Source organism: Lynx canadensis, chromosome D1 (genome assembly GCF_007474595.2).
Source record: "Lynx canadensis isolate LIC74 chromosome D1, mLynCan4.pri.v2, whole genome shotgun sequence".
NCBI lineage: Eukaryota > Metazoa > Chordata > Mammalia > Carnivora > Felidae > Lynx > Lynx canadensis.
The window spans coordinates 20,852,140-20,874,100 of NC_044312.2; the positions used below are offsets into that span (position 1 = coordinate 20,852,140).

At 40.8% G+C, this 21,961-nt stretch overlaps 1 protein-coding gene across 1 annotated transcript; it reads right to left on the reverse strand.

Annotated features, from left to right (window-relative positions):
• Window positions 1–2,916: 2,916 nt before the first annotated feature.
• LOC115525842 (olfactory receptor 8D4) lies at window positions 2,917–3,852 on the reverse strand. Its single transcript, XM_030333236.1, has one exon. The coding sequence runs from the start codon at window positions 3,850–3,852 to the stop codon at window positions 2,917–2,919; it is 936 nt and encodes a 311-aa protein (XP_030189096.1).
• Window positions 3,853–21,961: the final 18,109 nt, after the last annotated feature.

Sequence of the window (21,961 nt, forward strand, 5' to 3'; positions counted from 1 at the left end):
GTAACATTTTTGGGGCATTGGCCAGGAAGCTGTCTGGTAAAGTGGAACATATGAACCGGGTCCTTAAATCAGCCATGGAAACTCCCTGGTAACCCTATAAGACCAGGTGGACACTTTAGCAGCAGTACTGTTATGAAATAGAAGAGGGTTAGACCTGTTAACTGCTGAGAAGAGGGGGGAATATGTCTCTTCCTAAATGAGGAATGCCGCTTCTATGTTAACCAATCAGGGATAGTTAGAGATATGGCCCAACAACTAAAGGAATGGATCATCAAACGGAGGCAAGAATTAGCAGACTCATGGAACTCTTGGAGCAACATATGGAATTGGGCATCCTGGCTCCTCCCTTTAGCTGGTCCTCTCCTAATGCTTTTCATAGCCCTACTGTTTGGTGTTTGTATTCTTAATATTCTAGACAGCTTTGTTTCCTCTTGCCTAGAAGCTATAAAACTCCAGGTGATGCTCCAGCTGGACCATTCTAGCTATCACTACTCTCCTTTGGATGGTGAAAAACCCTAGCTGTCATACCCCTCCCTTTGACATCCTTGTCCAGCAGGAAAAAGCCAGAATGGTCTTTGCCCCTCCTCTTGTGATAGAAAGGGGTTCTCCAGCCCCTACAAACTGATTTTCTCTAAGGCTGCTATAGCAGCTTGAGAATCAAGAGTGGGGAATGAGAAGGTAAGCCAGCAAGAGCAGATGAAGGAGGCCAGCCAGATATCTGAGGCTGGATACTCCCCTTGCATGCTTTTGGCTTCTGTAATCTTGCTTGCCTCTTGCATTAGCCAACTGCCCACATAGCACAACTGATAGTGCCCCTCCACCCCCACCCTGTGCAGCCGATAGAATATTTCCAAGTACCTGGAAGCTAACCAGGCATAAAAGAAGGCCAACACCAGGATTCTGGGCTCAGCCTTTGGAGGTGACTCCATTGGGCTGGCACCAGTGCTAAATAAACAGTTTCCTGATTCCTCAAGTGCATGTTGCTTGTCTCTTCCTGGGTGCAGACTATTTGGTGTAACAACAGGGGCGCCTGGGTGGCTCAATGGGTCAAGCCTCCAACTTTGGCGTAGGTCACGATCTCGCCATTCCTGAGTTTGAGCCCTGCATCAGGCTCTATGCTGACAGTTCAGAGCCTGAAGCCTGTTTCATATTCTGTGTCTCCTCCTCTCTCTCTGCCCCTTCCCCACCCATGCTCTGTCTGTCTCTCTCAAGAATAAATAAACATTTAAAAAAATTAAAAACACACAAAATAAAGTAATTTTTAGGTAAAAAGAAATGGACACCTAAGAGTGACCATTATCAACACATTTGCACACACACAAAATACTAAAGGTAGTTATTAAAGTGGAAAAAAAATAATCCCAAGGAGAAATTATAAAGAAAGAAACTAAGAATAACATAGAAGGTAAATACATGTATAATAAGAATTAATCTTGACTTTACAAAAAAATACAATGATTTTATGAAGTTTAAAGTATATTTATAATAAAAATTCATGATAATAAAGTACAATGGAGTTCAGGATCCTAAATTTCTAACACAATTGGGGAACTAATAAAAGAGTCATTTGTACACAATTTTAATAATTTGAAGATGTATTTTTCATTTCTGGTGTAACCACTAAAAATCCCATGTATGACTAAAAATTAACAGAAAAATAGAATAATTAAAAAACTTGCTCAATCCAAAAGAAAGCAGTCAATGAAAGAAAAACAAATAAAGCTGGTTGATTAAGTAGAAAAAACAATGAGATGGAAAATATATACACAAATATGTCAGTGTATACTACACATAAATGTGTTAAAATTTCAAATTAAAAGAGCTACATCACCAGACTAGGTGCAAATCCCAACCATATAAAGACCTTAAGTTTAAAAGCACAGACATGTTAAAGGTGAAAGAATTGAAAAAGACACACTATGTAAACTTTAACAAAACAGTTTTTTTTTTTTTTAATTTTTTTTTCAACGTTTATTTTTATTTATTTTTGGGACAGAGAGAGACAGAGCATGAACGGGGGAGGGGCAGAGAGAGAGGGAGACACAGAATCGGAAACAGGCTCCAGGCTCCGAGCCATCAGCCCAGAGCCCGACGCGGGGCTCGAACTCACGGACCGGGAGATCGTGACCTGGCTGAAGTCGGACGCTTAACCGACTGCGCCACCCAGGCGCCCCAACAAAACAGTTTTTAAAAATGTTTTGTTTTTCTAGTTGTTTATGGCAGGAAATTTACTCTGATCTCAGTGATTTTATCACAGAGTGTAGAAGCTTCTCATTTATTAGAGTTTTGTTTTCTTTTGACTCAGGAATTATTCTAAGGAGTTTGGTTGTTTTTAAATGTCCAAATATAAGACTTGTTGTGCTTAAACAGCACCTACTAATTTCAGCTTTATTGTGTTGTGGTTAATGACTTCTCTGCTACTTGAATTTATTGACTTTTCCTCCATAAAATTATATCTGCTTTATACATCATGGATTGAAATGAAGAGATATTCTCAGGAGAGTACAAATTTTAATAAACAGATATTAATTTAAATGTTTATTTATTTACTTTTGAGAGAGAGAGAGCCTAGTTGAGGGTCAGAGAGAAAGAGAGAGAGAGAGAGTCCCAAGCAACCTCCACACTATTAGCACAGGGCACAATGTGGGGATCAAACTCACGAACCATGAGATAATGACCTGAACCAAAATCAAGAGTCAGACGCTGAACTAAGTCACCCAGGCGCCCCTATATTAATTACATTTTAAATATTATCAACATACTAAATATATATATATATATACACACTAATTTATAAAATTAGGTATATATTTTCACTTCACTTCAAATTACTTTTAAAGAGTCAGGGTATAAACACAAACACATGCATACTATGATTATAAATACATAAATAAGCCTTACTAAAGAGCACATTCTTTATAAAGGTATTTTTCTTTTTAAGCGTTTTATCAGTGCATCTTTCACTTCCTTGTTCCTCAGACTATATATCAGGGGATTCAACATGGGAATCACGGTGGTGTAAAATACTGAGGATACTTTCTCCTGGATGAGTGAGCTGCGGGAAGCAGGTTTGAGATACATGGACATGAGAGTCCCATAAAATGTAAGAACAGCTGTCAAGTGGGAACTGCAGGTGCTGAAGGCTTTGGACCTGCCCTCTGTCGAGTGCATGCGGAGGATGCTGGAGAGAATAAAGACATAAGAAACGATGATTGTCAGGCTGGTGGCCATCATGTTAAATCCACCAATGACAAAAATCAAAAGCTCATCAATATAAGTGCTTGAACAAGAGAGTTTAATAAGTGGGATGATGTCACAGAAATAATGTTTAATGATGTTTGAGCCACAGAAATTCAGCCTTAATATACAACCGCCATGAATCATAGCATCGGTAAATCCTATTGAGAAGCCAGAAGCCACCAGCAGAGAACAGACTCGAGGGGACATGATGACATTGTAGAGCAGGGGGCTGCAGATGGCGACATAGCGATCGTAGGCCATTGCAGCTAACATGTAGCACTCAGAAATGACAAACATACAGAAAAAAAATAGCTGAGTCATGCATCCAGAATAGGAGATAGCTGTATCCCTGCATAAAAGCTCTGCCAGCATCTTGGGAGTAATAACAGAAGAATAGCACAAATCTACCAAAGACAGACTACTGAGGAAATGGTACATAGGGGTGTGAAGTTGGGAACTGAACCTAATTATTGAGATCATGCCGAGATTTCCTACCACTGTGACTGTATAAATCCCTAAGAAGAGGCAGAAAAGAGGCAGCTGAAGCTCTGGTTGGTCAGTTAGTCCCAAAAGAAGAAACTCAGTCACTGTGGAATGATTTCTTGTGCCCATTCTCTCCTGAGAAATCTGTGGAAATGAGAGGAAGACAGGCAGGGTCCCAGCTTGCCTCCGATTCCCTGTAGCCAGGTATCCCTAGTATGGAAACATGCAACAAAGGTTATCTTATCCCCTTGACACCGAGCTTGTACCTTCATTGATGTTCAGGGACTTTGACACCCCCACCCCACCCACCTGCCCAAAGCCGATAACATAGCAAGTAAGCATCTATTTAACTATGCTATGAATAAACTTTAGCAATCTCTCCAGTGTCTCAAATTCTTTTAGCCAAGTATAAAGCCTTTAACTCTAGAGTCAGAAGACAAAAGACATAGGAGAGGCTTTCTGAAGCAAATCAGCCAAAGGTGTTCGTAAAAAAAGGGCTGTGGACTGAGAAAATACTTTTGTGAATGACACATTTGCCTAGAGCTGGCCTGCCCCTAGGATTTCCTACAGAGAAGATGTCCATTGTTAGGTCAACTATAGTTGCCACGTCAAGGTTTCCAAGGATGTTCAACAGAATTCTCAGGAGCTATTCATAGGTCTTACATGAAATAAGTAGCCCATGATTTCAGACACACAGAGTTACAGAAAGTTAAAAAGGTTTCTTAACTGAGGGATATTTCAGAATCTCCTAGTGAGCTCTGTAACATACAGTACTTTCCAAACTTATCTGATGATAGAGTCCCCCACCCACTGTTTAACAAAACCTATTTTAGACTCCAAAAACCTATTTTGGCTCAGAACCTTTTAAGAAACTGGTTTCATTTGCATGTGTGTTCCATTTTTAATCTGGTCCCAAGCTAATTTTCAGGTAGGAAGTTCATTCTTCATATACTTCAGTAAAGCGGAATGATGGTAGACTTCCCAAACGGTTTTTGCCTTCTGACTCTCTGGCCATCCTGTGGGCTAAGCCCACCTTTCTCATCAAGGCCCCTGAGCATGATTTAATGCCCTACGGCTGGCACTGATGCTTCTGGCAATGCCAACAACCAGATAGTGGTGCTTCCACTGGAAGTTCCCAGGTAGTGCATGCTATCTTCCACTCACACTTTTTCCATGAGGGGACGGGATGGCACATGGTCTGGCACTGCCTGCTCTGGGGCCAGCCAAGGCCTCATCTCTGAAAAACTGACCATTTTTCTTTAGTGTTGGGCTGTCATAAAGCCTTATCTAGACTCTCTCATGTTTACCCAGTTTATACGTAACTCTGCTCAGACATCTGGTTTAGCATTTTCTCAACCTGCTTGGCCCAGCACCTACCTTTCTGCTTGGCTCTTCAAGAAGTTCTTCACACTGTCTTACTTTCAATCTGAGGACACATGAGGACAAGGCACAGCTCCCGTGGCTACTGGCCTTCCCGGGGATGCAGGTGCCTCCTTCTGATTTCCCAAACTAATTAAAAACAAAGAAGCTTCATAACACTGGAGAGCTGTTTTCTGAGAAGGTTTCCAAATTCTGCAGAACACATGACTTTCGCAGCTGTCCTTCTCCCGTCTTTCTAAATTAATTTAATTATTTTTTTAAAGGTTTTTACTTAAGCTTGAAGGACAGCGAGAGTGAGCAGAGGAGGGGGCAGAGATAGAGGGAGACAGAGGATCCGAAGCAGGCTCCGTGCTGACAGCAGAGAGCCCGATGCGGGGCTCAAACTGTGAGATCATGACCTGAGCGAAGTCAAACGCTTAACCAACGGAAACACCCAGGCGCCCCTCTTCTTCTCCCATCATGAGGGATGCAAATAGGAGAACCATGGGCAAAAGAGAGATTGTCCAATTGCTCTTAGCCTGATGTTGAAATACCCGGGAGTCTTCCTTCCCCTTTAGCCCTTACCAATCAGCAGGCACAGATGTAGTCTAGTCTCAGAGACAACACAGAGAGAAACGTCAAAGAATGTTCAAGAAGACACATTTGCTCAGTTTTGGCTTTTAACCTCTTCCCATGTGTGCCTTCAGACCTTCCTGAGCATCGCAAACACACCAACCAGTCTGGCCATGTTCTAATTCTCCCACACTTCCCCTACCTCCTACTGGCCTCTATGGAAGTAACTTGTCCTCCATCCTGTTCCTGTTCGTTGCTCTGTTCAGGGGCCCTGAACCCATCTGCCCTTTATTCAGGTGAGGATTCCCTCTCCCATGTCTTTCCTACTCTTCCCCCATTTCAGTGATTTAGGTCCTAGCTACTCGATGCAGAGTCAACAAACCCAGCACCAGCATCATTTGGAAATTTGTAAGAAAGGCACCATCTCAAAACCTCAACCATACCAACTGCGTCAGGATCTAGATTTTAGCAAGATTCCCCACAGGATCGGTGTGCACGTTAACGTGTGAGAAGCACTGTTGGAGGTTATTCTCTCCCGGAGCTGAAATCACCTTTCCTTGTTGTTTCTTCCCCTGAATCTCTTTTTCTGCTTTTTCGATGTGCCAGAAAGCATCATGCCATCATGAAAAGCCCAGCTTTGGAGAACAGTTTTTTGTTTTTTTAATGAAGAGGTTTCTTTAGTCTTTTTTGCTTGCTTATTTATTCATTTGGTGGGGGAGGGGCAGGGGAGGAGGGGAGGGTATCTGAGGTGGGCTCTGGGCTGACAGCAGAGAGCCCGACGCAGGGCCTGAACCCACAAACTCTGAGAGTCATGACGTGAGCTGAAGCCAGATGCTCAACCGACTGAGCCACCCAGGCGCCCCTGAGAACAGCTTCTTAAGAACAGCTTTCTTGGATGAAGGATAAAAAACTGTATTTTACATTTCAGTATTTTGCCATCTGTATGTAGACTCAGAGACTTCATGGCAGTGAAATGTGCATGTCCAATAGCTTATTATGACAAATTGTATTACGCTTTTGTGTTTGCAGGGAAGACATGTTATAAAATGATACCTTAATCCACATAGAACAATGCTAGCAATGTTACACGTTAGCTTTGTTAACAATGTTAGCAACGTGAGCTAGCACACTGCAGAAAAATACTTTATTTATCATCTACTAAACAGTAAGTTCCACCATTAAGGGGTTAAAACTTTTTATGTTGTTTGGGAACACTTTCCAAAGTGATCTGCTTACACTGACTCAGACCTGATTCAGATTCTCACATAATTTCAGGAGCTCGAAAGTAATCTGGTCGTGTCAAAGGTGTTTTTAAACATTTTAATGCACCACACGGTACTGTTAAAACTATGACAATTGAAACTATTTTACAAAGGTGGAGTCCAGATTAGCATTGCCGAGTAGAAATATATGCAGGCCTATGGGTAATTTAAAATTCTAGAAGTCCATTTTTTTCCAAAAGTAAAAACAAGCAGCTGAAGTCAATTGTAATACTTCAGTTTACTTAACTTGGTATATCCAAAATTTTCTCATTTCGACATGTTAAGATATGAAAATCCTAATAAACTATTTCATGGTTTTGTGTTTTTGGTGCAGATCTTTAAAGTTGTTAATGGATTTTATACCTACAGCACTTCTCAAATCAAATTAGCCACACTTTAAACACTTAGTAGCTGCATATGGCTGGTGGCTACGATATTGGACAGCACAGGTCCAGAATATATATATTTTTAAATCTGACCTAATTGTCAAATCCCCATGACCCCCACCTTTTTAAAAAAAATTGTTTTGAAAGACAGAGAGCGTGAGTGGGGAAGAGGTAGAGATAGAGGGAGAAAGAGAAGACCAAGCGGGCTCTGCATCATCAGTGTGGAGCGCGATGTGGGGCTCGAACTCACCAACAGTGAGATCACCACCTGAGCCGAAATCAAGAGTTGGATGCTTAATTGACTGAGCCACCCCAGGCTCAAGAAGGAAACCATCAGCACAGAGATGCAAAAAGAGCACTGAACTATGAGTCATAAGATTTAGTTCAACCATGGCTCTGAGACTTACTATATAATATTGGACTCCTCGTAAATTCTCTTAGAGGTTCGTGTTTTAACCTGTAAAAGACAATAAATACTTTAATTTTTTTGTGCCAATTAAACAAGACAATAAGTATAAACACATTCTGTGCATTGCAAGGTCTATATAAATGTATTTGTAAAATTCCTACTTTAGATGTTGTGATCTCACAGCTTTATTCACAGATTCGACTCTATTTGCCCCTTTTTCTTTTTTTTTCTTTTTTTTTTTTTTTAGAATTTTTTTTCAACATTTATTTATTTTGGGACAGAGAGAGACAGAGCATGAACGGGGGAGGGGCAGAGAGAGAGGGAGACACAGAATCGGAAACAGGCTCCAGGCTCCGAGCCATCAGCCCATAGCCCGACGCGGGGCTCGAACTCACGGACCGCGAGATCGTGACCTGGCTGAAGTCGGACGCTTAACCGACTGCGCCACCCAGGCGCCCCTGCCCCTTTTTCGATGAGGGGGCAACACACAGCTGTGTCCAAGATGAGTGTCCACGGCCTCTGACAGCTATTGCTGTGGTTCAGTGGACTGCAAACGTTGGAACCTCCAGAGCTCCGGTGGATAATCAGGAGTTGATGTTAGAATCTGTTGCCATACTTCTCCAATGTGAGCATTGTGAGTGTGAAACTCCCTTTCCTCCTTGGGACATGCTTGCTGAGTGCCTCTTCCTCTTCCTATCCTTTTTACGTTAGGAATAAAGTCGGGTTAATTACACCTTTTCATCCTTAAGTGTCTACAAGGCCACAGCGAAAATGAAGAGCAGATTTAAATGAATCTGTGACTTCTAGTCTCAGTTTACGTATTGCATGTCTGGAAAAATAAAGATCAGTAATTCTCAAGAGTTTCTTATCTCCTGGGGTTTACCGTATTTGTATATTTGTAAGAACTGTCCCTATCATCCTCTTTTTACATAAGTAAACTTAGCCGATTTAATGTGGTCATGTTTCTAGAGTCATGCAATTAATATAACCCAACATTAGGAATTATTTAGGACACAATGCTAAAGAAATGGAATGGATTTAAAAAAAGTGTATTATTTTCTCATAGAAATTCTTTTAAACTATAGAAGTAGATTTCTAGTTTTATGTATATATTTTAAAGTTTATTTATTTTGAGGGAAAAAGTGAGAGAGACAGAGAGAGAGAGAGAGAGAGAGAGAGAGAGAGAGAGAATGAATTGGAGAGGGGCAAAGAGAGAGGGAGAGAGAGAGAATCCCAAGCAGGTTCCACACTATCAGTGCAGAGCTTGATGTGGGGCTTGAACTCACGAACTGTGGGATCATGACCTGAGCTGAAATCAAGTTGGCTGCTTAACCAACTGAGCCACCTAGGCGCCCCTAGTTGTACATTTTTAAATGACAAATGATGAAGCCTTTTTATTTTTTTTTAATTAAAAATTCTAGGGGCACCTGGGTGGCTCAGTCGGTTAAGTGTCTGACTTTGGCTCAGGTCATAATCTAGCAGTTCATGCGTTTGAGCTCCGTGTGGGGCTCTGTGCTGACAGCTCAGAGACTGGAGCCTGCTTCGAATTCTGTGTCTCCCTCTCTCTCTGCCCCTCCTCCACTCATGCTCTGTCTTTGTCCCTGTCTCTCTCTCTGTCTTTTTTTTTTTTTTTTTTTAATTTTTTTTTTTCAACATTTATTTATTTTTGGGACAGAGAGAGACAGAGCATGAATGGGGGAGGGGCAGAGAGAGAAGGAGACACAGAATCGGAAACAGGCTCCAGGCTCTGAGCCATCAGCCCAGAGCCTGACGCGGGGCTCGAACTCACGGACCGCGAGATCGTGACCTGGCTGAAGTCAGACGCTTAACCGACTGCGCCACCCAGGTGCCCCTCTCTCTGTCTCTTGAAAATAAACAAAAACATTAAAAAATGTTTCTAAGTTAAAAAAATTTAAATTTTTATTTAAATTCCCATTAATTCACATACAGTGTAATATTAGTTTCAGCTGTACATTATAGTGATTCAACATTTCCGTACAACACCTGGTGTTCATCACATGATGAAATCTTTTTGATTTGTTTATTAAGCATACTTAAGCCCTCTATCATAGATTAGGCATACTGAAAGAGGATTTAACATGAATCCCTTCAGAACTTTGCAATCTAGTGAGGCAGAGTATATTGTTCAACACACGACTAGCCTGACAAATGATTGTATGAATGAAGGATCGTATACAGTCCTCCGTGTACTAGACAGTGGGAAGTGTTTGAGCTCAGAGAGTAGCAGAGCACTACTGTCTATAGTGATAAAGATAATCTTTATGGAAGGGTAGATTAAACTTTTTAAAAATGTTTATTCATTTTTGAGAGACAAAGAGAGAACATGAGTGGAGAAGGGGCAGAAAGAGAGGGAGACACGGAATCTGAAGCAGGCTCCAGGCTCTGAGCTGTCAGCACAGAGCTTGATGTGGGGCTCGAGCCCATTACCATGAGATCGTGACCTGAACTGAAGTCAGACACTCAACCGACTGAGCCACCCAGACATGGCTGGGAGGGTAGATTTTACACTGAGCCTTCAAAAGTGGGGACAATTTGCTCAAACTGAGTGAATACAAAAGGATATTCAAGGAGTAGAAAGGTCCTAAGCAGAAAAAGTCTAGGAAGCAGAAAGTGGAAGGAGTATGTAAAGAACCTTGGGATAAAGGCAGCAGGGTCAATGCTTCCTCTTTTTGATTATGGGCAACTCATGTCAGGGATGGCTCTGGGGCCAGCCAGGCAGTCCCTAGCAGTGGCTTTCCGGGACGGTGAGCACCATGTGCTTGGTGACCTCCGGACGAGCCCCTAGTGGCACCCTTAACTGACAAATGCACTTGAAAACTCCAAACTTTCAGAACAAACTATTGAAAACAAACACAGGTCCAGCTGTGGCAGAAATTATGACGTTATTTGTTTTCAATGACTTCACAATTAATTAGTATCTGCTACAGTAAGACATATGCTAAATTTTTGGAAGTGGCGAAAAAGTGGATCAAACCTAGTACTTGCTGTGTAACAATTTCTTTTCTTAGGTAAAAGTGCTTTTGGTGCCAGTCATATTTCCCCAGCTATTTTTCTTGTTTTTAAATTTTTTTTGAAATGTGTTTGTTTTGTTGATTTATTTATTTATTTATTTGAGATTGAGAGAGAGAGAGAGAGAGAGAGCAGGGGAGGAGCAGAGAGAGAGGGAGAGAGAGAACCCCAGGCAGGCTCTGCGCTGTCAGCACGGAGCCTGATGCGGGGCTCGAACCCACAAACCATGAGATCATGACCCAAGCCAAAACCAAAAGCCACACATTTAACTCACTGTGCCACCCAGGCACTGCACCCCCCCCTCCCCCCATCTATCTTTCTTCTGTGCTGACCACCACTTTGGCACCTTCTTCCACCACACGTATGCACATGTACGCAGGTCTCCTTACTGTTTGGGAACTTGTGGAAAGAGGGATAATTTCTCATTCATTACTGTGTTCCTAGAACCTAACACGATGCCTGGAATATAGTTGAATTTGCTCTTTTCACCATCTTATCCCCACCAGGCATCTGATTCCATCAATATACTTTGTTTTTGGGTGCCTGGGTGGCTCAGTAGGTTAAGCATCTGACTCTTGGTTCGGCTCTCACTGCTAGCTCTCTGTCTCTCTCCGAATCTCACAGGCTTATTCTTTCTCTCTCTCTCTCTCTCTGTCTCTCTCTTTCTGTGTCAAAACAAATGAATAAACTTAAAAAAAACTTTGTTTTCTCCTATCTAGAAAATCATGATCTGAGAAACCTGAAAATAGGCCAACTTAGAGGGGGGGATTTCCATTTACCAGAAAAATTGCAAAATGAGATCAACTTTTTCATCCAGCTTTATTGAGATATAGTTGGCAAATAAAAATGGCATATATTTAAGTTGTATAATGTTATGATTTGATATACACACATGCACACACACATTGTGAATGGTTTCCACAATCAAGCTAATTAATGCATCCAAAACCTTACATACCCACAATTTTAAAAAGCTTTCATTTTTAAGATGAATAAGTTTTGGGGATCTAATACACAGCTTGGTGCCTCTAGTTCAGAATATCATATTGTATACTCAAAATTTGGTATGAGATCAACTCTTAACCAAAAGAAATCAGTCATGAATGATAAATTTTATGGTATTAGAAAAGCAGATACTTATTACACAATATTCTTCTTTATTCTTAAAATCAAATATTATCTATTTTATTTATACTTGTTCTAGCAATATTATTTCATAGGGGTCTACTGGAAGTGTATTTTAAACACAACACTTTAAGTGTAGTAAAGATACCCACTGACAGCCCATGAATCATACGTATTGCGAATAATGTTTAGTAAAATAAATCTCAGATCGCCCTATTATGGTGTGTGTGTGTGTGTGTGTGTGTGTGTGACTGCCTTGCCATGAAAGTAGTTTATTTCGGAACAAAAAGCTATTTGTGGGGTGCTTGGCTGGCTCAGTCACTAGAGCCTGTGACTCCTGATCTCAGGGTTGTAACTTTCAGCCCTGCATTGGGTGTAGAGATTACTTAAATAAGAAATTATATTTTGAAAAAGCGATTTGTAATTTGTTGTGTAAATATGTGGGGTTGTCTGATTGTAAAATGCAATATGATCCAAAGGCCAAGACAAATGTTCAGATTATCTGGTATACTTCATTGTAATATGGATAAGTCAAAGTTGAGTCAACAAAAGCAATGTCTTAATAGTTATAGCCAGAGTTCCTTCCAATGTGCAATGTTATTCTGTGTTCTACTTTATTACTATTGAATCGAAGGTGAGCTGAGACCCTATATATAACTGTTAATGTGTTGTTTGACTTAGAGTAATCATTCTTGATAGATCAAACCCTTTCTCTGATGACCCCAGTAAGTCATTGATCCTCATTCCCACACACATAATTATGTGATTTATTTTCCACCACTGGCATGGTAGAATCAACTGAAAAAGTGCTAGGGTATATGTTGCCTAGGAGGGCATTCTCTTTAATTCTTAGGCAAAGGGTATAGGATTTGAGATGTTGGATCAAGTGAAATAACTAATATGAAAACCAACTTAGATACTACTTTGCAGATAAAATTATAGAAGATTGATCTGACTTTACACCCAGTTACTCTCCCATGCCTCGTCTGGGGAAGTTTCTATAATGAAATTGAACATGGAGATCAAGAAGTCACGCAGAGATAGAAATATAAAGATAGAGAATGGTTTGGATGAAGTTCTCTTCCTTGTCTCACTTGTCTACACTCAAACACAAAGATTCAGGATGCTGTCACTAGGCAGAGAAATGAGAAAATTATACAGTCAGGTGAACTGGTATAAGGCCAGGATGCTAGAGGTGGTTTTGTGTTTTTGTTTTTGTCTTTGCTTTTGTTGTTGTATGGTTTTGTTTGTTTGTTGTTCTGCTTTTTAACCCCTTTAAAACCCAGAGCCTTCCGAGGATTTTAGTTAGCGCACTTAGGTTTGGGCCAAACTGTAAGATCCACACACAGCCTCAGATGCTCTCGTTGTCACTGTCATCAGTACTAGAAACACCCCCTTCGGGAGAGTCTACCCAAGAGTGTGGGGCAGCCTCCACCAGACGTTGCTAGCTATTCTAGCTCTAACAGAGTAGAGGTCCACCACTGAAGGTCGTAAGTGGACACAAGTTTTTACATTTGGCCTACGTGTTGTATTTTGCTAGGTGTTGATCCAAGAAATGCTAATGGTACAGCCACAGCTTACAGAGACTTCCACTAAAGTTAGATTTTTGTTTTTTGTTCCCTCCAATACCACGAAAAGGCAAAGAGAGAAGGTGCAGAGTCAAATCTCAGTGACAGCTCCGTACTGTTCTCAGATTCTATACCTCTCTGAGGGTGGATATTGTTTATTTTACTAGGTCAAACTCATCATCAAGTTCCTGCTTTGTCTTCATTTAAATTCTTCAAGAATTCTTGGCTTTGATGTAAATGGAAACTTGAAGGTGGCCCCCATTATATCATCTGATATGTCCAGATGTGTCTGTACTGCCCACTGCCCACAGACACACCACGTACACACACACACACACACACACACACACACACACACGGGGAAGATAAGGGGAAAGGACTTGATATTTGTTGAGTACTGATCCAGACATTTGGAAAACATTATCCCAGTTGCTAGCAGTAACTACTCAATGAGCTAAACATGGGACTCCATTTTACCCTTGAGATTACCCAAGCTCAGAGTAATTGCAAAATCTACTCAAGGCCACACAGCTGGCAAGTGGCAGATCCGCAAAGAAGCAAATCCACAAAGCCTCAGACCAGAGCCTATGCCCTGCCGCCCCAAGAGGACAGTGAGCAAGAAGATGGCTGCTTATATTTGGAGAGAGAAAGAGGACGTTTAGTGTCTCCTAGGGGACTTAGCCCACATCACCAAATCTGAAAAGCAAACCGATTTGGAGCAAATATTTTCCCCAATAATAGAGCCGGTGAACTTGGCTAGAGAAGTATCTGCTAATCTTTTTCTCACTGACCTCTCCAAAAAATGCACCAGACTCATAATCCGCGTAGGTATTCAGGTGATTCATGAAAAGAAGCCCCAGAAGTAAAGCCCCTCTTGTTTCAGGATTCTTGGACTCCATCTCAAAGACCCTGGGCACTGTGGAAAGGGGCCTAGAGAATAAGGAACACATCCAAAGACCAAGCACCACAACATTCCCAGGTGGTCAGTGCTATGACTGCAAGAGATTCTTAAATGTTAGTGTGCTGAAAAATCTTTCAGCACATCTGGAAAAAGTTGGTCCCCCCCACCCACCCGCAAAGTTCTGATTCCATAAATCTGGGGTTGGAAAAAACAATCTTCAACTTCCGTAAGCATTCCAGAGAGGTACTGAATCAAGAAATCCTGGGTGTGGCAAAATGTCATCACCCAGTTTTGTCCTTCAGGGAATCCTTTCTGCAAGCCCAGGCCCCACCTCAGGAAGGCATCCCGATGAAGAAGAGAACAGGGCAGCCAAGTGACAGGAAAAATCATCTGGGTGGAGGTTTAGACACAGACCACAAACATATGCTGTGTTAGACACTATCTGCCCATAAACACCACAGTTAACCACCACCACTGAGGCCAACAGGTGGAAGGGGAAATTCCAGTTTTATGTATGTGCCCCAGGGTTTCACGTTGATTCTTTATGTCTTTCTCTTCAGGAGATGTCAGGAATAGCTGTTTCAGCACAGGGAATATGATACGGTCTTGCCTTGAATACATGTTCCTCGGACAGGAATCAGACAAGCCAGGTCTCGCCAGGTCTCAGATTGTGAGGTCTGTTAGTGGATGGTCTCTCAATCCCAAACTGGAGTATTTCTGGGGGAGCACAGGGAGGTAGCCACCTTTCCCTTTATTTTTTTATTTATGTTTAAAAATTTTTTAATGTTTATTTATTTTTGAGACAGAGAGAGACAGATCATGAACGGGGGAGGGTCAGAGAGAGAGGGAGACACAGAATCTGAAACAGGCTCCATGCTCTGAGCAGTCAGCACAGAGCCCAACGCGGGGCTTGAACTCACGGACCGTGAGATCATGACCTGAGCTGAAGTCGGACGCTCAACCGACTGAGCCACCCAGGCGCCCCTCCACTTTTCCCTTTAAAGTGAAGGAAAACACTTTATCCAGGTGAGAGTCCCAGAACAGTACAGTTAATGAATTGCCCATTAATTCCCAGCCCTTGGAGACAGAGCCTCACAACGCCCTCATTCTTGAAATAATTGTTGAGATCATGGAGGTACCTAATCAAGCGAATAAGTGATGGAGATACTGATTTAGGTGAATAGTTATTCCATTTTCCTTTATGGTCTCTGGAGTTTGTTTCATTTAGGAAAAGTTTTAATTGCCCCAGATGGGACTATATTCAATTATGTACAAGGGAATCTTGTAATTGGGGATGCTACAGTATTACAGTTTCTACTTTCCATGATACCTTCAGGCGAGAGAACATTCGTACGTATGTACACAGTCCTCAGTGGATTCCAATGTTTATAACTGGACTTTCCATGGTTATCTGTCTTAGGAGTGACATGATTCATGATTTGTGCTCTACAGTTCTTTTGCCGATCCTAGTAAATGGCCAAATGTGTGCGTGGAGTGGATATTCAGAGAGAGAGAAAGAGAGAACACACATGGGTTTCTCATTTTGAAGATATTTTGAGATCCTTTCCTGCTATTTACTAGCTACGGTGTAGCCTTTGGGCGAATTATCTCCTCTTTCTAAGTAAAGTTTCTCATTGATAAGATAGATATAATTCCAACGTGTTCTAACTGAACGTTAATGTTTTTTGAAGGTCAAATAAGAAATACACGCAGAAGTGTTTTATAAGATATAAAGAGATTTGGGGTGCCTGAGTGGCTCAGTCGGTTAAGTGGCCAACTTCATTTCAGGACATAATCTTGCAGTCTGTGAGTTCGAGCCCCGCGTCGGGCTCTGTGCTGGCAGCTCAGAGCCTGGAGCCGGCTTTCGATTCTGTGTCTCCCTCCCTCTCTGCCCCTCCCCTGCTTGCTCTCTGTCTCTCTCTGTCTCAAAAATAATAAACATTAAAAAAAATTAAAAAATATAAAGAGATTATACTAATGTATCTATGGAGTACTTGGGGAGGAAGAAGGGGGGCAGGGAGACACAGTGAGGGAGTCACCGATGTGACCCCCTGACTCCTCTGATTCCACCCATTTTTCTGGATGGGTGCCTGTACAATTCATGAAAACCAACTTTTACAAAAAAAAAAAAAAGAAAGCAAACTATTTCAGGAGAATGTTATACTTTTGTATATCAACCCAATGGACTTTTGTGTGCTCATTGAAGTTATTTTAGAGTTTCTAACTGCCCATGCTATTAGCTGCATATAGTACCTTTGGTTGCAACCATGTAGAACCATGAACATGTGTCATATAACCAGAAACTGGAGGGTAACAAGCAAAAGGAAATGAGCTGTTGTTGTAGGATAGTAGGATTTATGACTTTTTTTCCTAAATATTCTGTCACGTGTTGTTCTCTTTTCTTTTTTGATTTTAATTTTTTTCTTTTCTTTAAAAAAAAATTTTTTTTAAGATTTATTTATTTTTGAGAGACAGAGCATGAGCGAAAGAGGAGCAGAGAGAGAGGGAGACATAGAATCTGAAGCAGGCTCCAGGCTCCGGAGCTGTCAGCCCAGACTCTGATGGGGGCTTGAACTTACAAACCGTGAGATCATGATCTGAGCTAAAGTTGGACGCTTATCTGACAGAGCCCCCCAGGCGTCACTTTTCTTTTCTTTTTAATAATGATGCAAAATGCTTTGTTTCTCACCAGTTAGATCTTTCTTTGCCTTTTTTTAAACAGATATTTTCTAACTTTGTCAGTTTCTAAGTCATCAGAGACTAAAAACTTCTGCCTTTCCAAGATCTGTCTCTTTAGCTCTTGCTGTTAGAGGTAGAAGGGAATGAAACTTCATTGCAATACAAGTCCGTGGTGAGAGAAAATTATATCACCCTTAGGGCCTCTTCTACATTTCCTCCGCAGCAACAACCTGGGAAAGAAAGCCCGGAGTTTTTTAAGCCTCAAGAGAACCAAATGATGGGGCAAAAAAATATCACAGTACAGGGATTGGAATGGAGGACGGAAGACAAAATGGATGAAATAAAGAAAGCATGTGTACTAATAACTGAGGGGAGAAAACATCTCACAGGTAAAACATGAAATACTCTGGTGACTATATACATAGAAATCCTATATCTGGGGGTAGAGATGAGGAACATAAATCGCTAAGCCCTCCTTTTCCAACACTTTTCTAACACCATAGGTCAGATCCTTGAGGTACTGCTTCCCTTATTCACATGTCCCCTCCTAGTGCATTTTGGGGTGGGGAAAGGTGGATGCTAGGGTGTGTGGTCAATGTCAGGACGGTGGAAATTCATCTCCCCAACAAATGTTGTATAACGGGAGACAGGCACTATTTCAGACACTGAGGATACAATTATAAACCAAAAGATATGCCTTCTAAGAGCATATGGTCTATGAAAATACACATGCCTACAAAATATTTTAAAATTTTGTAACAAATAATTCCAGAAGTATGGATAGGGTGAAGCAGAAGTACAGAAAGGAGACATTTATTGTTATGTATAATATGTGTTGAAAGGTTTGTTCCTATCAAAAAATGAGACTTGGGGTGCCTGGGTGGCTCAGTCGGTTGAGCATCCAACTCTTGATTTCAGTTCAGGTCATGATCAGGCCATGATTTTGGCTCAGGTTGTGGGATGGAGCCCTATAGGAGGCTCTGTGCTGAGCGTGGAGATTGCTTAAGATTCTCCCTCTCTTCTTTTACCCCTCTCTCCCACTTGCACGCTCTCTCTCTAAAATTAAAAATTAAAGGGGCGCCTGGGTGGCGCAGTCGGTTAAGCGTCCGACTTCAGCCAGGTCAAGATCTCGCAGTCCGTGAGTTCAAGCCCCGCATCAGGCTCTTGGCTGATGGCTCAGAGCCTGGAGCCTGTTTCCGATTCTGTGTCTCCCTCTCTCTCTGCCCCTCGCCCATTCATGCTCTGTCTCTCTCTGTCCCAAAAATAAATAAACGTTGAAAAAAAAATAAAAAAAAAATTAAAAAAAAAATGCAACCTGAAAGTGAATGATTGAATGAATAATTAGATTCCTTTTCCAATACCAAAACCACAAAGACATTGTCCGGTCATAGCGAGAAAGAAGGTACTTGACCTACTCTTTGGTTGGATTTCAGCTATGCAAATCCCAAACACTGAATGAAAACAAAGACATCTCATTTCCGTTTTCTACAGAGATTTAATACCCACACAGAGGTTTAATACCCCACATATTAAAGTTACTGCTTGAGACAGTGAGCAAGATTAAATAAAATCACCTCATTTAAACTTAAAGTTCAAAAGAAAGAAATCACTTGCCCACTAACCAAAAGGCCAGTTAGTGGCAGAATGGGGACTAGAGTGCAGGGTTGTTTTTTTTTTTTTTTTCCCCTGCTTGATAGCACCCTTTACATCGATTCACACAGATTGTTAAAGAGATTCCTCTTGGATATGCATGGAAATGTTTTACATTCTTCATAACTATTCATAGCTATATCTTAGAGGATATTCTATTCTCAAAGGCCCTAAAACTGCTCTGAGCATTTGGAAATTGCTTAAGTATTACAGGTAGTAATAAATCATCTTTGTTCCATAATTCTTCATTTTGAGACTGTTTCCTATGACACTGCTCAACATTTCTGTACTTTCTTCAATTTCTTGATGACAAATGAGGCAGAGAACCTATACAATATGTTTTTATTTACCATTTGGATATTCTCTTGTGATGTGTCTGGTTCATGTGTTTTGCACATTTTTCTACTAGAAAATTTTTCTTTCTCTTATTTATTTATAGCAGTTCCTATATATTCTGGATACCAGCCCTGTGTCAGAGATGTGTATTTCAAATGTATTCTTTTACCCAACTATAGGCTTTCCCTTTGACATAAATACAACTAAGGCTCTCTGGTGAAACTAAGGCTCTTTACTGGAACAATCTAGTGAATACTTCTGGAGGTCATGAAGGGTACCTCCTTACCACATAGTCCACAAATGCAGGAGCAGAATCCTACTGTGGTCTTGTCAGAAGGAAATAACAACATAGCAGTCTAATAGAAAGTGAAATTTATTACAAAGATGGTGAAAAAAAAGCCTTAACACTCAGGTTTGACTACTTAGATCCCGCGGAGCAGAAACTGAAAGGGCTCTACATAGGCCAAAGGAAAGACCATATCAAATGAGGCAAAATTCTGAAACTAGGTCTCTGTCACATGAAGTGAATTATATACTCAATTTTTCAAATCTTTGCTTCCTCTTTTCTCCTCACCAATTCTGAGAAGCCTGGTTTCAGATCTAGAGTACGTTCCATAGATTCCAGTGGACCTGGGGTCGATCAATGGATACACTTTTATATGAGTGCTTTAAGTTTGGTAATACTTACCAATATCACAGGATGTAATATACCCCTATTGCAACTTATTACACCAATGGTGAAGCATATTGCCTTTTGATGCTGGGTTTCTTCATTAGCAATTAATCCTCTTGGAGGAACATGGATGATAGATGTTAGCGCTCCCCATTAGAAGGGAAGAATCTCCTTCTGAGCAAGCAATCCTGAGAAGAGGTCTGATGGAGAAGAAGTCATATGAAAATGTCAAACATAACCAACAGTGAACCCTAATGTAAACTATAGACTGGGGGTTAAAACGCTGTATCAATGAGGGTTTATTAATTGTTAACAAATGTACCACTCTGGTGGGGGATGTTGATAATGGATGAGGCTGTGCATGTGTGGGGGCAGAGAACTGTCTGTGCTCAATTTTGATGTGACTCTAAAATACTCTTAAAACGTCTATTTTAAAAAATGTAGAAAAAATTCCTAAGACATAGAAAGCAGTGCAGAGAAAAAAAAATAACCTTAAATCCTGGCATATTAAAAAAGAATTTTAAGCTATCTTAAGAAATTCAAGGGGATAAAGGCAAAAAAAAAAGGGGGGGGGAATAAGGTAACAGCCTAAAGTAGTGAATATATTAAAAATAATGTTTTCGGGATACCTGGGTGGCTCAGTCAGTTAAGTGTCTGGGTCTTATTTTCGGCTTAGGTCATGCATGATCTCAGTTTGTGGGTTTGAGCCCTGCATTGGGCTCTGCTCTGGCATCGTGGAGCCTACTTGGGATTCTTTCTCTCCCTCTCTCTTGGTCTGTACCCTGTTTGCACGCTCTCTCTCAAAATAAATAAATAAACTCTAAAAAATGAAAATAAAAGACAAATATCCTACGATTTCACTTATATGTGGAATTTAAGAAACACAACAGATGAACACAGGGGAAGGGAAGGAAAAACAAAATGAAAATGGAGATGGAAGCAAACCATAAGAGTCTCAAATACAGAGAACAAACTGAGGGTTGCTGGAGGGGTTTTGGGAGGGGATGGGCTTTGTGGGTGATGGGCATTAAGGAGGGCACTTGTTGGGTTGAACAGTGGGTGTTCTATGCAAGTGATGAATCACTGGGCTCTACTCCTGAAACCAATCCTACACTTTATGTGAACTAACTTGACTTTAAATAAATTTAAAATAAATAAATAAAAAGCTACTACCTGTAAAATAAATAAAATTAAAAAATGAAATTACCTTTTAAAAAATAAAAATAATGTTTTCAAATGGATAAATACACAAGGACCTGTTGAAATGATGAACAAAAATGATAACCTCCTAATAAACCAGATTAAGGTGGGGAGGGAGAGGGAGGAAGGAAATCTACAGGAAAAAATCAATCCTTATCTTTTTGTGACACAAACAAATATTTCAAGATGAAATTGTCTGCGATTGTTTCACAATAATTCAGGGGAGGGCCATTGAAATTGGATGAAGGGTACTTGGGAATCATTATGTTGTACTCTATTTTTTCCAATATTGCACATTTCCCTCTTGAAACTACAATTCTACTTTTCTTTTTCCCTTTTTTGCTATTTATTTCATCTAGTTTCCTGTTAAAAACAAAACAACAACAAAAACTGCCTGTCTCTCTTCTGCCTCCACTCCTGCCCTCATTTTACTGAAGATGCTGTGACCCAAACCACCAGTGACATTCTGATTGTCCATAAAGTGATATTTGTTCAGCTCCTACAAAATGTGATTTCCTTACAGCATTAGCTATCATTGCCCAATCTCTCCTCAAAACTCCAGCCTCTTTTTACTTCCTCAGCAACACTTGTGTTTCTCTACCTTCTCTCTGACTGGTCCTCCTTTGCTCTTTATCATAAATATTGACATTCTCCAGAATTTCCTTCTCTGTCTCTTATTACATCCCTACATAAGGATATGCACACATTTCAACTGCCATCCCTAGACTGATTGATGACCCTTAATCTGTTGTCAAGTTCCAGAACAAAATTCTGTCTATCGTGTGCCCTGTAGACACCTTAAACTGAACCCAAACCAGTATTTACTAGCTTCTTCAACAGGCTTGTGTTTCCAGCCATATTTTACATCTTACTTAATGGCATCGTTGACTACTGTTCTCCCTAGCTGAAAACATGATTTCCTCCTTGACCCGTCTCTCGCAAATCCCTCACATCCTACCAGTTTCTCTAATCTGGCTACATCTTTATATCCTTAGTGCCATCATCTATAAGTTTAAAGGAGGCTTAAGTCTTTCAGCCCAGGAATCCTACTCTTAAGGATCTATTGCATAGAAATAAAAGCATCAAT

Excerpts from the sequence above, each read along its gene's own strand:
- LOC115525842 (XM_030333236.1), bottom strand. The coding sequence starts at position 3,852 with ATGGGCACAAGAAATCATTCCACAGTGACTGAGTTTCTTCTTTTGGGA.